This window comes from Phalacrocorax carbo (assembly GCF_963921805.1).
Source record: "Phalacrocorax carbo chromosome W unlocalized genomic scaffold, bPhaCar2.1 SUPER_W_unloc_3, whole genome shotgun sequence".
Lineage (NCBI taxonomy): Eukaryota > Metazoa > Chordata > Aves > Suliformes > Phalacrocoracidae > Phalacrocorax > Phalacrocorax carbo.
Genome location: NW_026990254.1, coordinates 1743383 through 1763826, shown reverse-complemented (window position 1 = coordinate 1763826; position 20444 = coordinate 1743383). Strand labels below are relative to the sequence as shown.

At 44.5% G+C, this 20444-nt stretch overlaps 1 protein-coding gene across 3 annotated transcripts in view; it reads right to left on the bottom strand.

The window, feature by feature from the left end:
• Positions 1-20444, bottom strand: part of LOC135310854 (ras GTPase-activating protein 1-like) — a 137524-nt gene that overhangs the window by 92434 nt on the left and 24646 nt on the right. For all 3 annotated transcript variants that reach the window (XM_064439911.1, XM_064439912.1, XM_064439913.1), the window contains exons 2-4: positions 14670-14819; positions 8639-8774; positions 7610-7680 (exon numbers count right to left, since the gene is read on the bottom strand). In XM_064439911.1, the coding sequence (XP_064295981.1) occupies positions 7610-7680; positions 8639-8774; positions 14670-14819 (357 nt within the window). The remainder of the gene's footprint in view (positions 1-7609; positions 7681-8638; positions 8775-14669; positions 14820-20444) is intronic.

Below are 20444 nucleotides of genomic sequence, written 5' to 3'. Positions count from 1 at the left end.
GAAATCAACTCCTTGGGTAAGGGATGAAGAAGCTTCTCCTAAGAGGGAGCAGGAAAGAGAATCAGAAGCAGCAGCCTGTTCTGCAGTAGAGCAGTCACAAGAACAGGAGGGGGAAGAGACTGAAATCATAAATGAAACAGAAGCTACCCAATCCCTGTCCTTAAGTGAGCTATGAGATATGCAAAACTGTCAACCACGTGAGCAAATTCTCAGCTGGTTACTCCAGTACTGGGATACTGGAGCCAACAGTCAAGAATTAGAGGATAAGGAAGCCTGGCAGCTGGGATCCCTTCCTAGGGATAAGGCCATTGACAAAGGGATTGGAAAAGGGGAAGCAGTCCTCAACCTCTGGAGGCAACTGTCCAGTGTGAAGGACAGGTATCCCTTCATGGAACACATTGCAAATTCCCAAAGCCAGTGGACCACCACTGAGGAAGGTATGCAGTATCTGAGGGAATTAGCTGAGGTGGAGGTTATCTATAGCAACCTGGACAACAACCAGGTATCCAAGAACCCAGATGAAATCCCGTGCACACGGTCCATGTGGCAAAAGTCTGTATAAAATGCACAAATGTCACATGCCAACACCCTGGCGATAATAATCTGGAAATACACGGAAGCACCAACGGTGGATGGATTGACCAGCCAACTCTGAGAATTCAAACAGAATCTTGCTTTCTCCCTACAGACCTGCATCCTGGCTGTGGAGAAACTGGCCCAACAATTGTCCCAGCAATTGAAGAAAGATAGGTCTTCCTCACCCATACCAACCAATGTCTTGGCTATTAAGAGTCAGCCATTTTTGTGTTCAGGGAAGAGGGTTACCAGCGGCGCACACCACATGCCACCCTGTGGTTCCATCTGTGTAAGCAGGGAGAGGACATGAGGAAAAATGGGTGACTAGAAATAGGTGAATAATGCAAATCAACTCCTGTTTATGTGGCTGGTGTCAACGTGAGGGTTTTGGCTTTTATGACAATGGGATGTTCTTCAACAACCATAGGCTGCTAGGGAGGGATGGACTCCACCTGTTTGGAAGGGGAAAGGGAATCTTTGGCAGCAGGCTGGCAAACTTGGTGAGGAGGGCTTTAAACTGAGGAACTTGGGGGATGGGGGCCAAAGTGACAATGCTAATGCCATCACATACAATGGGGGAATAAGACAGGTAAATCAGAGCAGTGATAAAGTTGCTGTAGTGCCTTCATGCGATGGCAACCATGAGACCAACCACCTCAAGACTTTGCATGGCTATAGTGGATGCTCGTGCACCTCTCCAGGGAAACCTGTATGCTCAAGCACCTTTCTGAAATGCCTGTACACCAACACACACAGCATGGGGAATAAACAGAAGGAACTAGAAGTCTGTGTACGGTCGCAGGGCCATGATGTGATTGCAATCACAGAGACATGGTGGGATAGCTCGCATGACAGCAATGTGGTCATGGATGGCTACAGGCCTTTCAGGAAAGACAGACCAGCAAGGCGAGGTGGGGAAGTTGCTCTTTATGTGAGGGAGCAACTGGAATGCATCGAGTTCTGCCTAGGAGTGGAAGGAGAACAAGTTGAGAGTTTGTGGGTAAAAATTAAAGGACAGCCAAATATGGGTGACACGGTTGTGGGCGTTTACTACAGGCCACCTGATCAAGAAGAGGAAGTTGATGAAGCCTTCTACAGACAGCTGGAAGTAACCTCACAATCACAGGCCCTTGTCCTGTGATTGCTGGAAATACACTGATATTGACTGTCCTGATATTTGCTGGAAAAGCAGCACAGCAAGCCATGCACAATCCAGAAGGTTCCTGCAAAGCATCGAGGACAACTTTTTGATGCAAGTGGTGGAGGAGCCAACGAGGTGAGATGTGCTGCTCAACCTTATCCTAACAAACAAGGAAGGGCTGGTTGAGGATGTGAGAGTTGGGGGTAGCCTTGGCTGCAGTGACCATGACATGGTCAAGGTCAGGATACTGCGAGGTAGAAGCAGGGTGACAAGTAAGATTACAACCCTGGACTTCAGGAGAGCCAACTTTGGCCTCTTCAAAGACCTGCTTGGAGGAATCCCATGGGCTAGGGCTCTAGAAGGCAAGGGGGTCTAAAAGAGCTGGACAGTATTCAAGGACCACTTCCTCCAAGCTCAAGACTGGTACATCCTTAGGAGGAAGAAGTCAGGCAGAGGAGCCAGGAGACCCGCATGGATGACCAAAGAGCTTCTAGAGAAACTCAAATGGAAGAGGGAGCTTCACAGTATGTGGAAAAAGGGACTGGTTGCTTATGAGGAATCTAGGAATGCTGTCAGGGTATGCAGAGATGTGACAAGGAAGGCCAAGGCCTGCTTAGAAAAAGATCTGGTGAGGATGTCAAGGATAACAAGAAGGGCTTCTTCAAATACATCAGTAGTAAAAGGAAGACTGTGGAAACTGTGGGCCCACTGCTGAACAAGGAAGGGGCCCTGGTGACGCAGGATGCAGAGAAGGCGTAGCTACTGAATGCCTTCTTTGCTTCAGTTTTTACTGCTAAGGCTGGCCTTCGGGCATCTCAGCCCCCAGAGGAAAGAGAAAGAAATCTGGAGAAAGGAGAACTTCCCCCTTGGTTGAGGAGGACTGGGTCAGAGATCACCTATGCAAACTGGATCCTCACAAATCCATGGGCCCCGATGGGATGCACCCGCGAGTGCTGAAATTGCTGGTGGATGTTCTAGCTGAGCCACTCTCCATCATCTTTGAAAGGTCATGGAGAACAGGAGAGGTGCCCGAGGACTGGAGGAAAGCAAATGTCGCTCCAGTCTTCAAAAAGGGCAAGAAGGAGGACCTGGGAAACTATAGGCCAGTCAGCCTCACCTCCATCCCTGGAAAGGTGATGGAGCAGTTCATCCTGGAGATCATCTCCAGGAATGCAGAGGACAAGAATGTTATCAGAAATAGTCAACATGAATTCACCAAGGGAAGATCATGCTTGACCAATGTGATAGCCTTCCATGATGGTGTGACTGGCTGGATCAATGAGGGGAGAGCAGTAGATGTTGTTTATCTCAACTTCAGTAAAGCATTTGAGACTGTCTCCCATAACATCCTCACAGGCAAGCTAAGGAAGTGTGGGTTGGATAAGTGGACAGTGAGGTGGATAGAGAACTGGCTCAACAAAAAAACTCAGAGGGTCGAGATCAACGGAGCAGAGTCTGGATGGAGGCCTGTCACTAGTGGTGTTCCCCAGCAGTCTGTGCTGGGGCCAGTTCTATTCAACATATTCATCAATGACCTGGATGATGGGATAGAGTGTAACCTCAGCAAGTTCGCTGATGATACCAAGCTGGGAGGAGTGGCTGATACACCAGAAAGCTGTGCTGCCATGCAACGAGACCTGGACAGGCTGGAGAGCTAGGCCAAGGGGAACCTGATGAAATTCAACAAGAGCAAGTGTAAGGTCCTGCACCTGGGGAGGAACAACCCCATGCACTAGTACAGGCTGGGGGCTGAACTACTGGAAAGCAGCTCTGTTGAGAAGGATGTGGGAGTGCTGGTGGACAGCAAGCTGACCCTGAGCCAACAATGTGCCCTTGTGGCCAAGGCGGCCAACAGTATCCTGGGCTGCATTAAAAGGAGTGTGGCCAGCAGATCCAGAGAGGTTATCCCCCCCTCTACTCTGCCCTAGTGAGGCCACATTTGGAGTACTGTGTTCAGTTCTGGGCCCCCCAGTTTAAGAAGGACAGGGAACTGCTTGAGCAAGTCCAGTAGAGAGCTACCAAGATGATCAGGGCACAGGAGCATCTCCCTTATGAGGAAAGGCTGAGTGACTTGGGTTTATTTAGCCTGGACAAGAGAAGACTGAATGGGGATCTCATCAATACTTATAAATATCTAAAGGGTGGGTGTCAGGACGATAGGACTAGACTCTTTTCAGTAGTGCCCAATGACAGGAGAAGGGGCAATGGGCACAAGTTAGAACACAGGAAGTTCCAGTTCAACATGAGAAAACTTCTTTACTGTGAGAGTGACAGAGCAGTGGAACAGGCTGTCCAGAGAGGTTGTGCAATCTCCTTCCCTGGTGTCCTGGTTTCAGCTGGGATAGAGTTCAATTTCTTCGTAGTAGCTAGTATTGGGCTACGTTTTGGAGTTTTGCTGGAAACAGTGGTGATAATGTGGAGATGTTTTAGTTGTTGCTAAGTAGCAGTTACACTGGTCAAGGACTTTTTCAGCTCCCCATGCTCTGCCAGGTGCACAAGAAGCTGAGAGGGGACACAGCCGGGACAGCTGACCCAAACTGACCAATGGGATATTCCATGCCATATGATGTCATGCTCAGTATATAAAGCTGGGGGAAGAAGGAGGAAGGGGGGACACTGGGAGTGATGGTGTTTGTCTTCCCAAGTAACCGTTACGCGTGATGGAGCCCTGCTTTCCTGGAGACGGCTGAACACCTGCCTGCCCATGGGAAGTGGTGAATGAATTCCTTGTTTTGCTTTGCTTCCACACGCAGCTTTTGCTTTCCCTATTAAACTGTCTTTACCTCAAACCATGAGTTACTTCACTTTTACTCTTCTGATTCTCTCCCCCGTCCTGCCAAGGGGGAGTGAGCAAGCAGCTGCGTGGTGCTTGGTTGCTGACTGGGGCTAAACCACGACACCTGGAGACATTCAAAACCCACCTAGATGCATTCATGTCTACCCTGCTCTAGGTGCACCTGCTCAAGCAGGGGGGTTGTCACCTCCTCCTCTGGTGATAATCCAAAATCTTTGCCTTCTGGCCAGTCCATGATCACTTCCAAGATTCCTGGGAGACTGGGGTTTCCTATTCGAGCCCATTAGGTGATCAGTGAAACCCATTTACTCCACGTGGAGAGGGCCATTCTGTATTTCCTCCATATAAAACCTCTCAGAGGAGGAGGTATAATTGCTGATTGGGTACCACCTCATGGAGACAAAGTACAGTACCCAAATACCACATAAAGCTCAAGGCCAGTGTTTGAATAACAAATCTCCTAGGCAAAACATCTGTAATCACTGGAGAGCACAGCAAACTACAAAAACCCAACACCAATCTTTAATATGTACAGCAAAAACAAGAGCTTGGTGTAGATCGGATAAACTAATATTGACACCTGATGAATCAATGCTGTGACCAGCAACTGTTGTTATCTCAAACCCTTTGTGCCCCACATTGGGCACCAAGAAGGACTGTCATGGTTTAACCCCAGCCAGCAACTAAGCATCACACAGCCGCTCACTCACTCCCCCCACCCCTGTGGGATGGGGGAGAGGATCGGAAAGGCAAAAGTTAGAAAACTCGTGGGTTGAGTTAGGAACAGTTTAATAATTAAAATAAAATAGTAATAGTAATAAGCAGACGCAGCACTTCAGGGCATGGTTTAGGAGACATGGTAATGTTGGGTTGACAGTTGGACTTCATGATCCTAGAGGTCTTTTCCAACCTTAATGATTCTATGATTCTATAATAATAATTATTATAGTAATAATAATATGAAAAGGAAAGTAACAAGAGAGAGAGAAATGAAACCCAGGGAAAGAAAAAAAAAAACAAACCCCAAGTGATGGAGCTGCTAACCACCTGCTGGCTGACACCGCCAGTTCCTGACCCGTAATCGCTGCTTCCCCCAGCCAACTCCCCCCAGTTAATATACTGGGGATGACATCATATGATATGGAATATCCCTGTGGCCAGTTTGGATCAGCTGTCTTGGCTGTGCCCCCTCTCCCCTCCTGGCTTCTTGTGCACCTGGCAGAGCATGGGAAGCTAGAAAAGTCCTTGACTAGTGTAAGCACTACCTAGCAACAACTAAAACATCTCCACGTTATCAACACTGTTTTTAGCACAGATCTAAAACATTGCCCCATACTAGCTACTATAAAGAAAATTAGCTCCATCCCAGTCAAAATGACGACACATATGTTCTTTTATTAGATATAGGACTGTTGGTTTTGCATCCTTTCCACATAACACATATTGTGAAAAAGCAAGAGAAGTGGGGAGTAAAGATCATCCCACAGGTTTTCTTGGTAGATCAGTGTTAGAAAGGAAATGAGTAGCAGTAGCATTAAAAAAAAAAAAAGCATAAGAGAGTATGTACTAAGTTTACACAGCAAGGTTTTGGGTGGGGGGAGCTGCAGCAGTGTCTGAGCCAAACAGCAACAGTGGTAGCACCTGTATGATAATGTATTTAAGAAGGGGGTAAAAACTGCTGCACAACAGCAGGCGGTAGAGAGATATGTGAGACTATGTGAGAGAAATAACTGCAGACACCAAGGTCAGTGAAGAAGGAGGGGGAGGAGGTGCTCTGGGCACCAGAGCAGAGATTGCCCTGCAGCCCACAATGAAGACCACAGTAAGGAAAGCTGTCCCCCTGCAGCCCATGGAGGCCCATGGTGGATCACATAGCCACCCTACAGCTTGCGAAGGACCCCACGCTGGAGCAGGTGGATGTGCCTGAAGGGGGCCGTGACCCCATGGAGAGCAGGCTCCTGGCAGGACCTGTGACCCCGTGGGGGACCCATGCTAGAGCAGTCCATTCCTGAAGGACTCCTCTCCCCATCTCTAACAATCTCCATTCCCCATCTCCCTGCGCCACTTGGGGGGAAGAGATAGAGAATTCTAAAGTGAAGTTGAGCCCAGGAGGAAGGGAGGGGTAGGGGGGAAGGTGTTTTTAGATTTGTTCTTATTTCTCATTATCCTTCTCTGGTGTTAATTTGCAATAAATTAAATTAATTTCCCCAAGCTGAGTCTGTTTTGCTCATGACAGTAATTGCTAAGTGATATCCCTGTCCTTATCTTGACCCATGAGCCTTTCATCATATTTTCTCCCCCCTGTCCAGTTGAGGAGGGGGAGTGATAGAGCTGTTTGGTAGACACCTGCTAGCCAGAGAGGCAATTCAATAACTTTTTAAAATATTAAGATGTAAAGTATCATTTGTTCGATACAGACTCTTTCCAAAAGAGGGGAGAGGGAGAAGGAAAGGGAATCATTCTTGCTCCATTTTAAGGACAGTTTTTAGGCACAAGCAACAAAACTAGTGCTAGAATGTTAAAGGCAAGGTTTTTTGGCTGTGTCTCCTTTTTTTCCTTATTTCAAGGAAGACACTAAAAATACTATTCTTAATTTTATCAGACTCAATTCTCACATTCTCTTTATAGTGGTCAAGATTGGTTTGGATTGAACTATTTATCTGTTACTAGCTACTTCTGCAGGCAAATTCAGAACCAATTTCAAAACCTCACGAGACACTTCTGCACAGAATTCCTTCATGCAAAAACTTATATCTTTCTCAAAGTAGGCAAGCCTTTGAAATTAGCAATGTTCTACTTCTAAACTAAGTTTCACAGTTCTAGTAATTAAATGTAACTCCCCTTACAATAAATACAAACAGTATACCCAGAATAAAAGTGTTATTCCTATATTGGGGGGAAGAAAAAGAGAAAAAAAGACAAGGAGAGAAATGACAAGACAAGAAAAGAAAAAGAGGCATCATACCTTTAACCTCTCAGAGCATTAAGTCTAAGATGTAACTGGAAAGCATTTGCATAGCGAACATATACTGACATCATTAGGATTTATAAATACTCCAAGAATTTCACAATTGCTTCTAGCTATTATTAAAACATACCTTATTTCATCAGTTTCTGGCACTTTGGTGTAAGGTAGAATTGCTCGAACTCTCCTTCTATCCTCCACAGGCTACAATTGAAGAGTGCAAAGATATTAATTTTCCCTTTCATTCTAGTGTGGACTTCCTCTCGCCACCATTATGCTATTCTGAGACAAGAGGCTGGTAATAGTCATTTGTATTCATTTGCTAGTTTTAATTTTTCAAAGGGTTAAAAATAGTAAGAGCTGGAAATGCTTAATTCCTAAAGTTATCTACAAAAGCTCTAATTTTGTTTCTAGCCTTATAACATTATCAGTCACATTATCTCAAATTATCAATAATGTAATTCCCATGAAAGAGTACTTTAGAACTTTCTTCCACTTAATGGAAATTTATGAAAGTTTAACATTCAGAAATGGGGGGGGGGATGTCACAGTCTGGCAGGTGTTTCAGGTGGGGGCTGTTTTGTTTGGGTTGTGGTTTTTTGTTTTTTAGGGGTTTTTTTTGTTTATTTGGCGTTGGTTTGTTTGGGGTTTTGTTTGTTTGTTTGTTTTAATTACTGATATTGTCTTAAGGATAGTCACTTGAAAGAAGCCCAGCTTTCAGGAGCTTTGGTTATTCCCAGGATGCATATTTTGAAATCTTTGCTACGAAATAGTAATATTAATTTTGAAATACTTTATTAAGTCAGTGTAAAACCCTAGAGGCTAACTACATTACAGCGGTGCTCTGTCTTAGCCAAGAACCACACATTTTCTTGTTTATCTCGGTTTACGTACAATGTTATTACTACATTTGGAGATAGCTATATATCAGGTATTGCAGTTATCTCATTACAAATTTCCATTAAAAACCAATTTTTTATCATTACTTTCTATCAGTAAGAACATGTTTATATATTCCTTACACTTCACCATATGCTGAGATGGCTCTAGAACTAGGAGAAACTGTCTACAATGCTTTTTTCATAGAAAACTATGAATACCGAATGCAAGATTAATTATATTAATATTTAAGTAAATGACATTTAAAAATTTTACTACTTGCCTCTGGAGGTGCTACTGGAAAGAACAGTTTTTCCCCCTTCAGCAAACAAGACACATGACTGTAGTAACCAATTAGGTCCGAGAGTGAAGCAAAGCGACGTCCACCAATGTAATAGTCTCCACACATGGCAATAATCCTGTTAATAAAGAAAAGGAAGCTTGACAGAAAAAAAATCTTTCACTACAAACCATTGTGGTGGTTTTTTGTTGGCTTTGTGATTCTTTTATTTTTTTAAAAGGAAGTTAGGATAACACTGAGTTTTTAAAGCAGGCTGTTTACATTCAACAAAATGCAATATTACAAACTCACTCTCATATATCATATAATCATAGAATGGTTTGGGTTGGAAGGGACCTTTAGAGGTCATCTAGTCCAACCGTCCCACAGTGAAGCAGGGACATCTTCAACTAGATCAGGTTGCTCAGAGCCCAGTCCAACCTGACCCTGAATGTCTCTAGGGATTGGGGCTCCACAATCTCTCTGGGCAACCTGTTGCAGTGTTTCACCACCCTCATAGTAAAAAATTTCTTCCTTATATCCAGTCTAAATCTACCCTCCTTTAGTTTAAAACCATTACCCCTTGTCCTGTCACAATAGACCTTGCTAAAGAGATTGTCCCCATCCTTCCTATAGTCCCCCTTTAAGTACTGAAAGGCCACAATAAGGTCTCCCCACAGCCTTCTCTTCTCCAGGCTGAACAACCCCAACTCTCTCAGCCTGTCCTCGTAGGAGAGGTGCTCCAGCCCTCGGATCATTTTTGTGGCCCTAAATATATATATACACACACACACACACCCCTCCTTAACTAATTAATATCTCGTCATCAATTACTGATAAACATCATGACATGAAAATATTTGAAGATTGTAAAGGAGATGTAGATTTAAAAAAAAAAGTAAGCAGATTTGCTAGAACTAAATTAAACACAAAAATGTAATTAACAGCATCCTGGACAAATTACATACTACATTAGTAGAGGTAACAGCATTAATACTTCTATCATGCAGGACATAAAGCTTATATGATAAGCCTTTATAAATTTGGCAAAGTATCAATATCTTTTGGTAACAAATAACAACACTTAATTATAAAGTGCAGAATACTGAAATACCTTCAAAAATTACTCACTTCTCTAGTTAGTCTAGTATCCATGCTAAAAAATAAGACATAACTTTGTAATAACGTACTCAATGTAAAAGCCTACTTAAATTGAAAAGTGCTTAAAAAAACATTCTAATAGTTTAACACAAAAAGAAAATTCTTATTAAATTGCTCATCTTACTTGCTAACTTGTATAGTTGGGGTGTGGGGATGTGTGTGTTTGTTCTGGGGTTGGGGGTTTGGTTTTTTTTTTGGTGGGGGTGTGTGTGCATATTTTAGTACCCATATTTGTGAACACACTTGTCATACCAAAAAAATTGAAAATACCATGCCTGTTTATATTACTATGCAATACAAGTTCTAAAAAGAGTCAGAAATAATTCACTTCGGTAAGAGGTAACTGTTTTTAAAACTTTTGTATTAGACAAGAGCCTATCATATAAGGATAAAAAGTACATCAGTTGAAACAATATTTTTGACCAGACAATCTAAAGAAACAATCAGTTATTTAAACTGATGGCATCAAGAGGACCTGAATTTTTCCAGCAACACAGAAGTTGGACAGCAGTCCTGAGTAATAACACTTCTTTAAAAATGTAAAATTCTGTCTGGAAAAGCAACTTGGAGAAGGGAGAAAATGCTGACAGAGGGATTGAACTATTCCTTTAGTTATCCATCGGGGGGGGGGGGGGTGAACAAGATATTTGATCTACTTAAAGACTATAATTTTGGTAAAAATTTTGAAATCAGCAGTTTTATGAAGCCTGCGGAATGCTACTATTATGTAGTAAATGGGAAAAACATCATACTTTCCACCAGAACTCGTTGCAGAGTGTCAAAACAACAACTTTTAGGATCATAGAATCATTTAGGTTGGAAAAGACCTCTAAGATCATCAAGTCCAACTGTTCACCTAACACTGCCAAATTCAACACTAAACCATGTCCCTAAGCACCACGCCTACATATCTTTTAAATACCTTCAGGGATGGTGACCCCACCACCTGTCTGGGCAGCCTGTTCCAATGCCTGACCACTCTTTCAGTAAAGAAATTTTTCCTAACATCCAATCTAAAACTCCCCTGATGCAACTTGAGGCCATTTCCTCTCGTCCTATCGCTAGTAACTTGGGCAGAGTTCAACACCCACCTCGCTACAACCTCCTTTCAGGTAGTTGCAGACAGTGATAAGGTCTCCCCTCAGCCTCTTCTCCAGGCTAAACAACCCCAGCTCCCTCAGCCGCTCCTCAGAAGACTTGTTCTCCAGACCCTTCACCAGCTTCTTTGGACACGCTCCAGCACCTCGATGTCCTTGTACTGAGGGGCCCAAAACTGAACACAGCATTCATGGTGGGGTCTCACCAGTGCTGAGTACAGGGGCACGATCACTTCCCTACTCCTGCTGGCCACACTATTCCTGATACAAGCCAGGATGCTGTTGGCCTTCTTGGCCACCTGAGCACATTGCTGGCTCATATTCAGCTAGCTGTCGACCAACACCCCCAGGTCCTTTTCTACCAGGCAGCTCTCCAGCCACTCTTCCCCAAGCCTGTAGTGTTGCATGGGGTTGTTGTGACCAAAGTGCAGGACCTGGCACTTGGCCTTGTTGAAATTCATACAATTGACCTTGGCCCATCGAACCAGCCTGTCCAGGTCCCTCTGCAGAGCCTTCCTACCCTTGAGCAGCTCAACACTCCCACCCAACTTGGTGTCATCTCCAAACTTACTGAGGGTGCACTCGATCCCCTCATCCAGATAACTGATAAAGATATCAAACAAGACTGGCCCCAACACTGAGCCCTGGGGAACCCCACTCGTGACCGACTGCCAACTGGATTTAAGTCCATTCACCACAACTCTCTGGGCTAGGCCATTCAGCCAGTTTTTTACTCAGCGAAGGCTATGCCCATCCAAGCCATGAGCAGCCAGTTTCTCCAGGAGAATGTTGTGGGAAACAATGTCAAAGGCTTTACTGAAGTCCAGGTATACAGCATCCACAGCTTTTCTCTCATCCACCAGGTGGGTCATCTTGTCATAGGAGGAGATCAGGGTTAGTCAAGCAGGACCTGCCTTTCATAAACACATGCTGACTGGGCTTGATCACCTGGTTGTCCTGTATGTGCTGTGTGATAGCACTCAAGATGATCTCCTCCATAATCTTCCCCAACACCAAGGTCAGACTGACAGGCCTGTAGTTCCCCGGATCCTCCTTCCAGCCCTTCTTATAGATACATGTCACATTTGCTAACTTCCAGTCAACTGGGAGCTCCCTGGCTAGTCAGGACTGCTGATAAAGGATTGAAAGTGGCTTGGTGAGCACTTCTGCCAAAGGAAGTCTTATGATATACCTTCACAAACTAAAGCCTATGAATATATAACATCATTGATCAGTGAAGATAAAAATATGCTATAAAATACAACAACCTGAGAGAAACTATTAGTCAGTTAATCAAACCTCACTTAAAGAAAAAACTTTACATCTAACATCATGTTACCTCTCCAGTTTGCAGAAGACAAATTATCTTAAAGATATTTCAAAACAAATTACAGTACATGTTCCAGCATGTTCTCACTGGAACAGGCTGCCCAGAGAGGCTGCAGAGTCTTCTTCCCTGGAGACATTCAAAACCTGCCTGGATGCAGTCCTGTGCCCCCTGCTTTAGGTGTACCTGCTCAGGCAGGGGGGGTGGACAAGATGATCTCCAGAGGTCCCTTCCAACCCCTACAATTCTGTAATTCTATGAAAGGTTAAACATGTCTGACTCTACTTAGTTTTCTACTTAGCATTTGACTTCTTTACAAAGCTCATTAACAATTCAAAAGCAATAGGAAAAAACAAATTTAACTGCTTAGAAACTCAGATGAGTATCTTATTTATCTGTACTTGGTTTCTTACACTGTTATTCTATTTTTCTTTAACAGCTCAGTATTCTGATACATTCCTGCTTTAAAAATATGTCTTCTCAGGTCAGTTGTTTAAACTATATTATTTCTCCCAAACAGGAGTGTAAAACGTATACTAAGATGAATCTTTAGAGATGAAATTTGAAGTTTTTAAGCATATAACACTGCAAGGGGAGTCAGCAAATAACATAACTTTAAGAATCTAGACTAGGTCTCTTGGCATATTTTCTACCAGATTCCTTATGAAATCCATGGTAAAATTATTCAGAGATTAGGCTTCTAAATGAAATTTAGTGTTTCACATTTTATTATTAAATCGAGCTCAAATGAAACCTTTCTTCAGAACACACGGGACTAGTAAATACAAAGACTTCTGTAATCACTGAAAATTCTGAAGGACAAGATGAAAAGATAAAGATTTTCTTTCCCAATATTTTATATCATTCAGCAACTCACCAAAAGACCATACTACTTCAGCCAAAAAGAATTTAGTTTTGATGGACTCATACACTATCTGTCAATCATATGCTGCATGAACATATGCACATATCCAACTTGGCGGGGGGGAGGGATTTGGAGAACTTTGACCTAAAATATTGGTATTTTAGTCAAACAGAAATATGTAAGGAAAGTTTAATCTGAAAAAAATTATCACTTTTAGAAAATAAAATATCAGTGAGATTGTTGAGCAATGGAAATTTTACCCATTTTTGAAAGGGTGCAATTAGCAAAGAAGCAGCTTTGATGAAAGTGACACTTCCAGTCTGTGGGACCCAGTGGACACATCCCTATAATTTGGCTGAAGTAACTTCAAGACTGCCATTCTGGAGGCCCTTCTAATAACAAAAACATATGTACTCTGCAGTCAACAAATTAAACCAAAAGCATATCTGTTCTATGAAAAACAGTATCAGCAAACAAATTAGTTTCCTTTGAATAGTTATCTCTTCACATATTTAATGGATCCAAGAAGGAAAGATTCTTTAAGATTTGAAAAGATTATAAGGATCCCTTTCTTAGAAAGTCTTTAATGGTTTCCCATTTTCTGAGATGCCAGAAACAATTTTTATGGTGGACATGAACCAACATTCAACACTTGATATTGACTACAATAAGCAGAAGTTATTAAAAATAAGACTCTTAAAAACAACACTTAAAAAGCAAGTATTAACATAATTTAATTTTCTACTACTGCTATATAGTAACCAGTTCCCAAACAAGAATCAGTATACCTGAGAAGCATGAATTGTTAGCTCAGACAGCATGATGCAAACATGAGCATGCTATTTTTATTTGCTTTGCAAGTAAATTTGCTTTCTGTTTATTTCTTGTTATCTAGATAGCTGACAAATGTTTTTTCTACTGCTGAAGATGCACTTGATATCCTATTTTGTGAAGATGAGCATTACACTGCAGCACTGCTGACTAACATTCAAGTACTTCCCAGAACATCTCATTTACACTAAATGAGAATAAATTAATGTATATAACTTGCTAATGGTAAAATAACCCTGGTTGCAATTTTGGATAAAGGGCTATTTGTATTTAGAACAACTAATTCTAACATACTGAAAGCTGATTCCAGCAAATCCTCATATTATTAAATATATAACCTCCTTGTTTCTCCTTGTTACTTCTTTCTTATAAAGAAAACACCCAGATTTGCTATGACTTTGACATTCAAGTATGTCCTGTGAGCTGCAATAACTGAGGAATAGACTCAAAATAATCTCCTCAGATTACTAATAAGAAGCCTGCATGTTACCGTAAATTTAGCCACAACAGCTTTAGACAAGCGTGTCTATTCTGATGTTGTTGGTTTCCTCACATTTTCATTCTTTAGCCTGTAAAGGAATTTTTAAGTAGCATGGTTTAAAACAATTAAACCCTAGTAAAGAGCTATACCATACATGGATAAAAAGTAAAAAATATTCAATTTATAATACAGTTGTTTTCTATACTGTACTAAGTTCTAAAACCACAAATAAACAGGTTATAGTGTTTTAAAAGAAGACATTTAATTCGCACCTAAAATGATTGACATTTGTTTTACTAAGGAATGAAAGTACAAATGAACCCGGTCTCCGATCACTCTCTCGAATAAGGTAACTTCCAGGTTTTCCCGCTTGCCGAAGACGTTCTTCTGCAATTGCTCTGTCAAGTTTTCCATGATACCACCTAAAAAAACAATGTAACAATGGGTGTCCTCAGCATTTAAGGCTACTGTTTATTTTCAGAGAACAGATCTGTGAAACTAGTGAAAGTTCTCAGTTAAAATTGATGCAATTCCAAACCTTTGTTTCAAATAAAGTTATCAGATATTTACATGTGCAATCTCTCTCAAATTACTTATTTCCAATACACAGAATTTTTAGAACTTCACAGGTTCAGATAACCTGTTTCCCCAAATAACTCAAACTGGAGGAAAGCACTCAACCATCCAATGGGGACAAAGGCTCTCTATAACTAGATTTACTTTCCTCCCAAATTTGCTCATTTTCAGTAAATAAGCAGAACCAGAGGTAACTGATCAGACTCACACTGCTCTATTTTAAGCCTACTCAGGCTTCAGTTCAGGCTATAACCTGTTTCTCAAACAAACACAGATCACAGTATTAAAGCCTGCACCTAAACAAAATGACAGCAGTCACCAGACCATATTTCAGCCAAAAAAAGTCTTCCCCAAACCTGTAACCAGGGTGATGGAATTAACCAACCAGGGATGTTGCTATACTCCTTGTACAGCCCTATCCAACTGGACATGAAGCCTGGGGACATGGAGTATACAAATCCGTGTATTCATTGATCTGTATTTTAGTCCCTAGGTAATCATTAATGCAAACGAAACAATAGAAAATGTGTTTCTGTCAGAAGAGGATGACAAAATGTGGTTTCGTGTAGTGGACTGAGAAAACTGGCCAGGACTGCCAGAATTAAGAACCAAGTAGGTAAAAGGTAATTCCGGCAGGGGGAGATCATGACCACCGATTCATGAACCACCTACCCAAGTAATACCCCCTACTCAAAAAAGAACAATTGGAAAGGACAACTGAGCCTGTGCAATAATTTACATGTGAAGCGAGCGAGTTTGTGCCAATCACCAAAGAGAATAATACTGAATATGTATGGATAAGATTAATATGTATATTTTTGGTCTATATAAATCACATGGGAAAGGTAAGGTATGCACGTTAGGAGGAGCGATCCCCCGTGCATCCAGCGCCGTGAATAAAGAATGCCTGCCTTTTAACACTACATTGGTGTTACCAGGTTTATCCCCGATTTCTGTGACAAACCCAGCATACAGCCTATTAAAAGCAAATACAGATGCACAGCAACTCACAGACTGCAAAATATGACAAAAGAACACTTCAGTTTAAGGCAGATGTTAGACTCATCATTGCAACATTCCTTACCCTTATCTCAACTTTCTTTTATTTACAAAACACTAGTCAGACCTGTTTCTACCCCAAACAATCAAATGGGGGTGGGGAGCCGAAACAGCAGTAGAGGGAGCAATTGAAACAAAGCCAAGTGTTGCCAAGTATTGTTCTCAAAATCTCTTAAGAAGGAAAACTTTTATACAGCTACTGTTTCATACTATTTAACTTATCAACTATTTCAGACCATTCACCTATTGATTCTACCAGTTCACACATGTCTTACGAGACTTGCAAAAAAAGCATTTTTGAAGAGATATGAAAGTGATCTTTTGGCTTAACATACACAAGAAAAAAAATTAAAAAGTGCAATGTCGTAGGGGAATAGACAGGGATCGGCGACCGGAAGATTACGGGATGTGACAGAAAGATGGACTCCTCCCCATAGGAGTGGCAGGAACAGGAACCGCAAGAGCTATATAAGCGTGTGACGCAGTTAAATAAACGGACATTTTGTATCCATCATATTGATGTCTGTGCATCACTGTCCCCAGGGTGGGTAGAGCCCTGTGTCCCAGAGATATGCGGCCCAAGATAAGTTCTCCCATAGAAGCGTACAGCTACAAGTGGTGACCCCGATGTGATCGGCGGGGTGGCATGGCAAGTTCGCCGGGGGGGAAAAGATAGCTTGGGGCACACAGGGGTGGGACGGGGAGCCGCAGGACGGCGGGCGCGCCATGGAATCAGTCGTAAAGGTACCGAAGTGATTGGGGAAGGAATATGGTACTTCGATATCGAAGACACCTACCTCAAAGGCCATCCGATGGATGATTACGCAGGGGCTCATACGAAGTCCCGCAGACATATTTAATAAGGATAATTGGGTGAGAATTAAAGAGGAGTTAGCCGAAAGGGCTATGATGGGAAAACCCCAGTACATACAGCTCTGGAGAAAGATACACCGATTACTATTGAAAGCTCGGGATGATCAGGAGGTGGGGCGGCAGGCACAGCTGTGCCTGCACGGTGCTACAGGCGACAGTAGCCCGGAAACAGGCCCAGGATTGGCAGTGGGGACACAGGCAGGGGCAAGCATCGTGGGGGATGGGGAAGAAGCGGGGAGTTCGGACGGAGTAGCCTGGCCAACTACTCAGTCTGAGGCTCCCAAGGAGGTGGATCGGGAAGCGGCGGTGTTCCCTGTTGAGCCAGCAGGACCCTTGGAATGCCCCCGCCCCCCCCCGCATACCCCTGGGATGATTTGGCGCAGGCGCGGGGAGGGTGACGTGGCAGTGGACGCAGCGGGAGTGACGGAGCGGAAGGAGAAAGATGAGCAGCGCCGGCAGCGGCGCCACCCTCTGCCCGACCCTCGAGACTGGCTCCCGGGGCAACCCTTGAGATGAGAGTCAGGCGAGGAGGAGGATTGGGGTGCCTGGAGGGGAGGACAGGGTGGGTATAGATCAACCTCGAGTAGAAGAGAATCAGAAGTTGGGGGAGAAACCGATATCCACATGTGGGAAAATGGGGCAGATTGCCTGCAGCGCGCAAAAAAGAGGCATAAGGCAGCAAGGACTCGGAGGACCAATCAGAGTGAGGGAGGAGAGAGACCGCCAAAAGGGGAGGTCTGGAGCGCTGCAGCTCCGGAGGAGCCCGCGGAGGAAGTGTTGCGGCAGCTGCAGCAGGCTATGTGCGCACTAGGGGAAGTAACTCGGCGGCAGACAGGACTCTTAATGAAGGGTGCGCCCCAGCGACAGTCAGTCGAGTTACCTAACTGGCAGCTGATAGCCAGAGATTGTAGCCTCGATGGAGTAAGGATAGAGATGCCCTGGATATTCCCTGTCCGGATAGCTCCTGGAGGAGGGGCAGGGAGCTGCAAGTGGTAACGGAGAGTTCCCGTAGAGCGTATAGCGAAGTGGGCAGGTATCAAAAAAAAAAAAGCGGAACCTTGGCAAAAGATACAGCAAGGACTAGCAGAGCCATTTACAACGTTTTGTGACAGGTTGCAGAAGGCTATTATAGAATCAGAATTGCCGGCGGCGGCCAAGGATGCAGTCCTTATGGATTGCCTCCGAAATCAAGCAAATCCGCAGACACAAGTTGATGTCCTCCACACCCTGGCGGCAGGGGCATCATTGGGTCAAACCATCAGGCATGTCTTGCGCCAGGAGGCGTTGAATCAGCATGGCGGTGTGGGAGCGCACATCTGCCAGAACCCTGACTGTGGAAGCGAAGAAAGGGTGATGGTGCAAGCAGCCGGGGTGGGGCCGAGATGTCACTTGTGTGGACGGCAAGGGCACTTGAAAGCTGGGTGCCCGCTAGGGGAAAGGGGAGGATGTAATGGAGGCGGAGCGCGCCCAGTAGGGAGGTGCTGGGTGTGTGGGAAGCTGGGACACCTGGCAAGAGATTGTCCAGCCACAAAGCCAGGAAATGGCCAAAGGAGGGCGAAGCGAGGGGGATTCACACCTCCTGTGAGTCAAATGGCCCCCATCATGGTGCCAGTGCCAGGAGCTTGGCCCACCGTAGCAGGCCAAGGGGGAGTGAACCTTCAGGCAGGGGAGCAGAACCAGCAAGATTTGCAGGTTACAGCCCCCGCATGGCCTTGGTCATAGGCTGTGACGAGAGGCCCATGGCGGCGGTGATGATTACCCCGCAAGAGCCGAGTTGCCCGGCACGGATATGCCTGGGAATGTTAGTGGATACCGGGGCGGATGTCACAGTGATGCCACTCAAACGGTGGCCACCAACTTGGCCCCTCGCCATGGGAAAACGTATCATAGGGGTAGGAGGAGAACAACAAACGAGGACTAATACTTGCCCTGTGAAACTCGAAGTCATGGACGAGGAGGCAGGGAAGCTCCTCACGGCCGTTATAACAATACTAGTAGTAGATGGGGTAGCAAGCCCCTTGCTGGGGCGAGATGCCCTTGCCCAGATGGGGATCGGGTTGAAAAATTTAGCATAAGGGCCACTGCCTCAGAGGGGCTTCATCAGCACAAATTAGTGTGGAAAACCGAACAGCTCGTCTGGGTGGAGCAGTGGCCCCTGACAACAGAGAAAACAGAGGCTGTAAGAGCTATAGTAAAACGAGAGCACGAAGCAGGGCACCTAGAGCCCTCGATGAGCCTGTGGAACACCCCTATATTTGCTATAAAAAAGAAAGATAAAAACCAATGGAGGATGCTGCATGACCTTAGAGCAGTAAATCAGCAAATGGAGGACATGGGGCCTCTCCAACCTGGCCTACCAGATCTGAGTGCTGTCCCGAAAGGATGGCGAGTCATTGTTTTAGATATCAAAGACTGCTTCTTCAGTATTCCACTACATCCAGATGATAGAAAGAGATTTGCCTTTACTCTGCCCACGGTGAACCGCGCAGAACCAGGTAGTAGATGGCAGTGGACAGTACTTCCGCAGGGGATGAAAAATTCTCCAGCGATCTGCCAGAGGTATATGGCTTCTGCATTGCAGCAAGTAAGGCGACAGTATCAGGAGAGAATCTACATGATCCACTACATGGATGACGTCCTCATAGCTGCGCCCACCCAGGCGTTATGTGAACAAGTCTTTTCAGACACCCAAAGGGGCCTTGCGGGACAGGGCCTCAAGGTAGCTGAGGCAAAGGTACAGCGAGGACCAGTGTGTGGATTTCTGGGTGCTAGAATAGAAGGGGATTGCATACAAGCTCAGCCTATTAAACTTACACCTAAGGTTAAAAAATTTACACGATGTCCAGAAGCTGGTAGGAGCACTGCAGTGGTTGCGGATGTTCGTGCGCGCCACCGGTGAGGAGATGCAACCTTTCTATGCGTTGCTGAAAGGGACCGACCCATGGGAGCCCAGGAGTTTAGACGCTGAGGCAGTCCAGCAGTTGCAGATGATAGAACGTTTAATGCAAAAGGAAGGAGTATGGCGGTGGGACCCCCAGGAGGAATTAATCGCAGGTTGGATTCTGACCGCCGGTGGAGGATTAGGATTGCTACATCAAATGCGAGCAGGGGAAGAAAAACCACTGCGATGGGTATATCAGAAGGTTCCCAAGGATGCATTCTCCACAAAAGTCAAGGTAGCTGTGGGAATGATTTGGCATCTGTGACGGGAAAGCAAGGGAATCTTTGGGAAAGAGCCAGATAAGCTCACAGTGCCGTGGAATGGGGAGAAATGGCGGAAGGTGGTAGAGAGTGAAGAGGATATACAATTGGCGGTATACTCGTACCCAGGGAAAACAGTCACAGGCACGGTACAGAGGTGGGCCGAGACAGCCAAAGTGGTGGATTTAAGTGTGGATAGAAGAGTTCTGGATACCCCTCACCCAGGACCAACATATTTCACAGACGCTTCCTCGAAGACGAACAGAGCGGCGGTAGTGTGGAAAGAAGAGAACAGTTGGATGCACCAGACGTATGAGGAGCAGGGTAAAAGTGTGCAG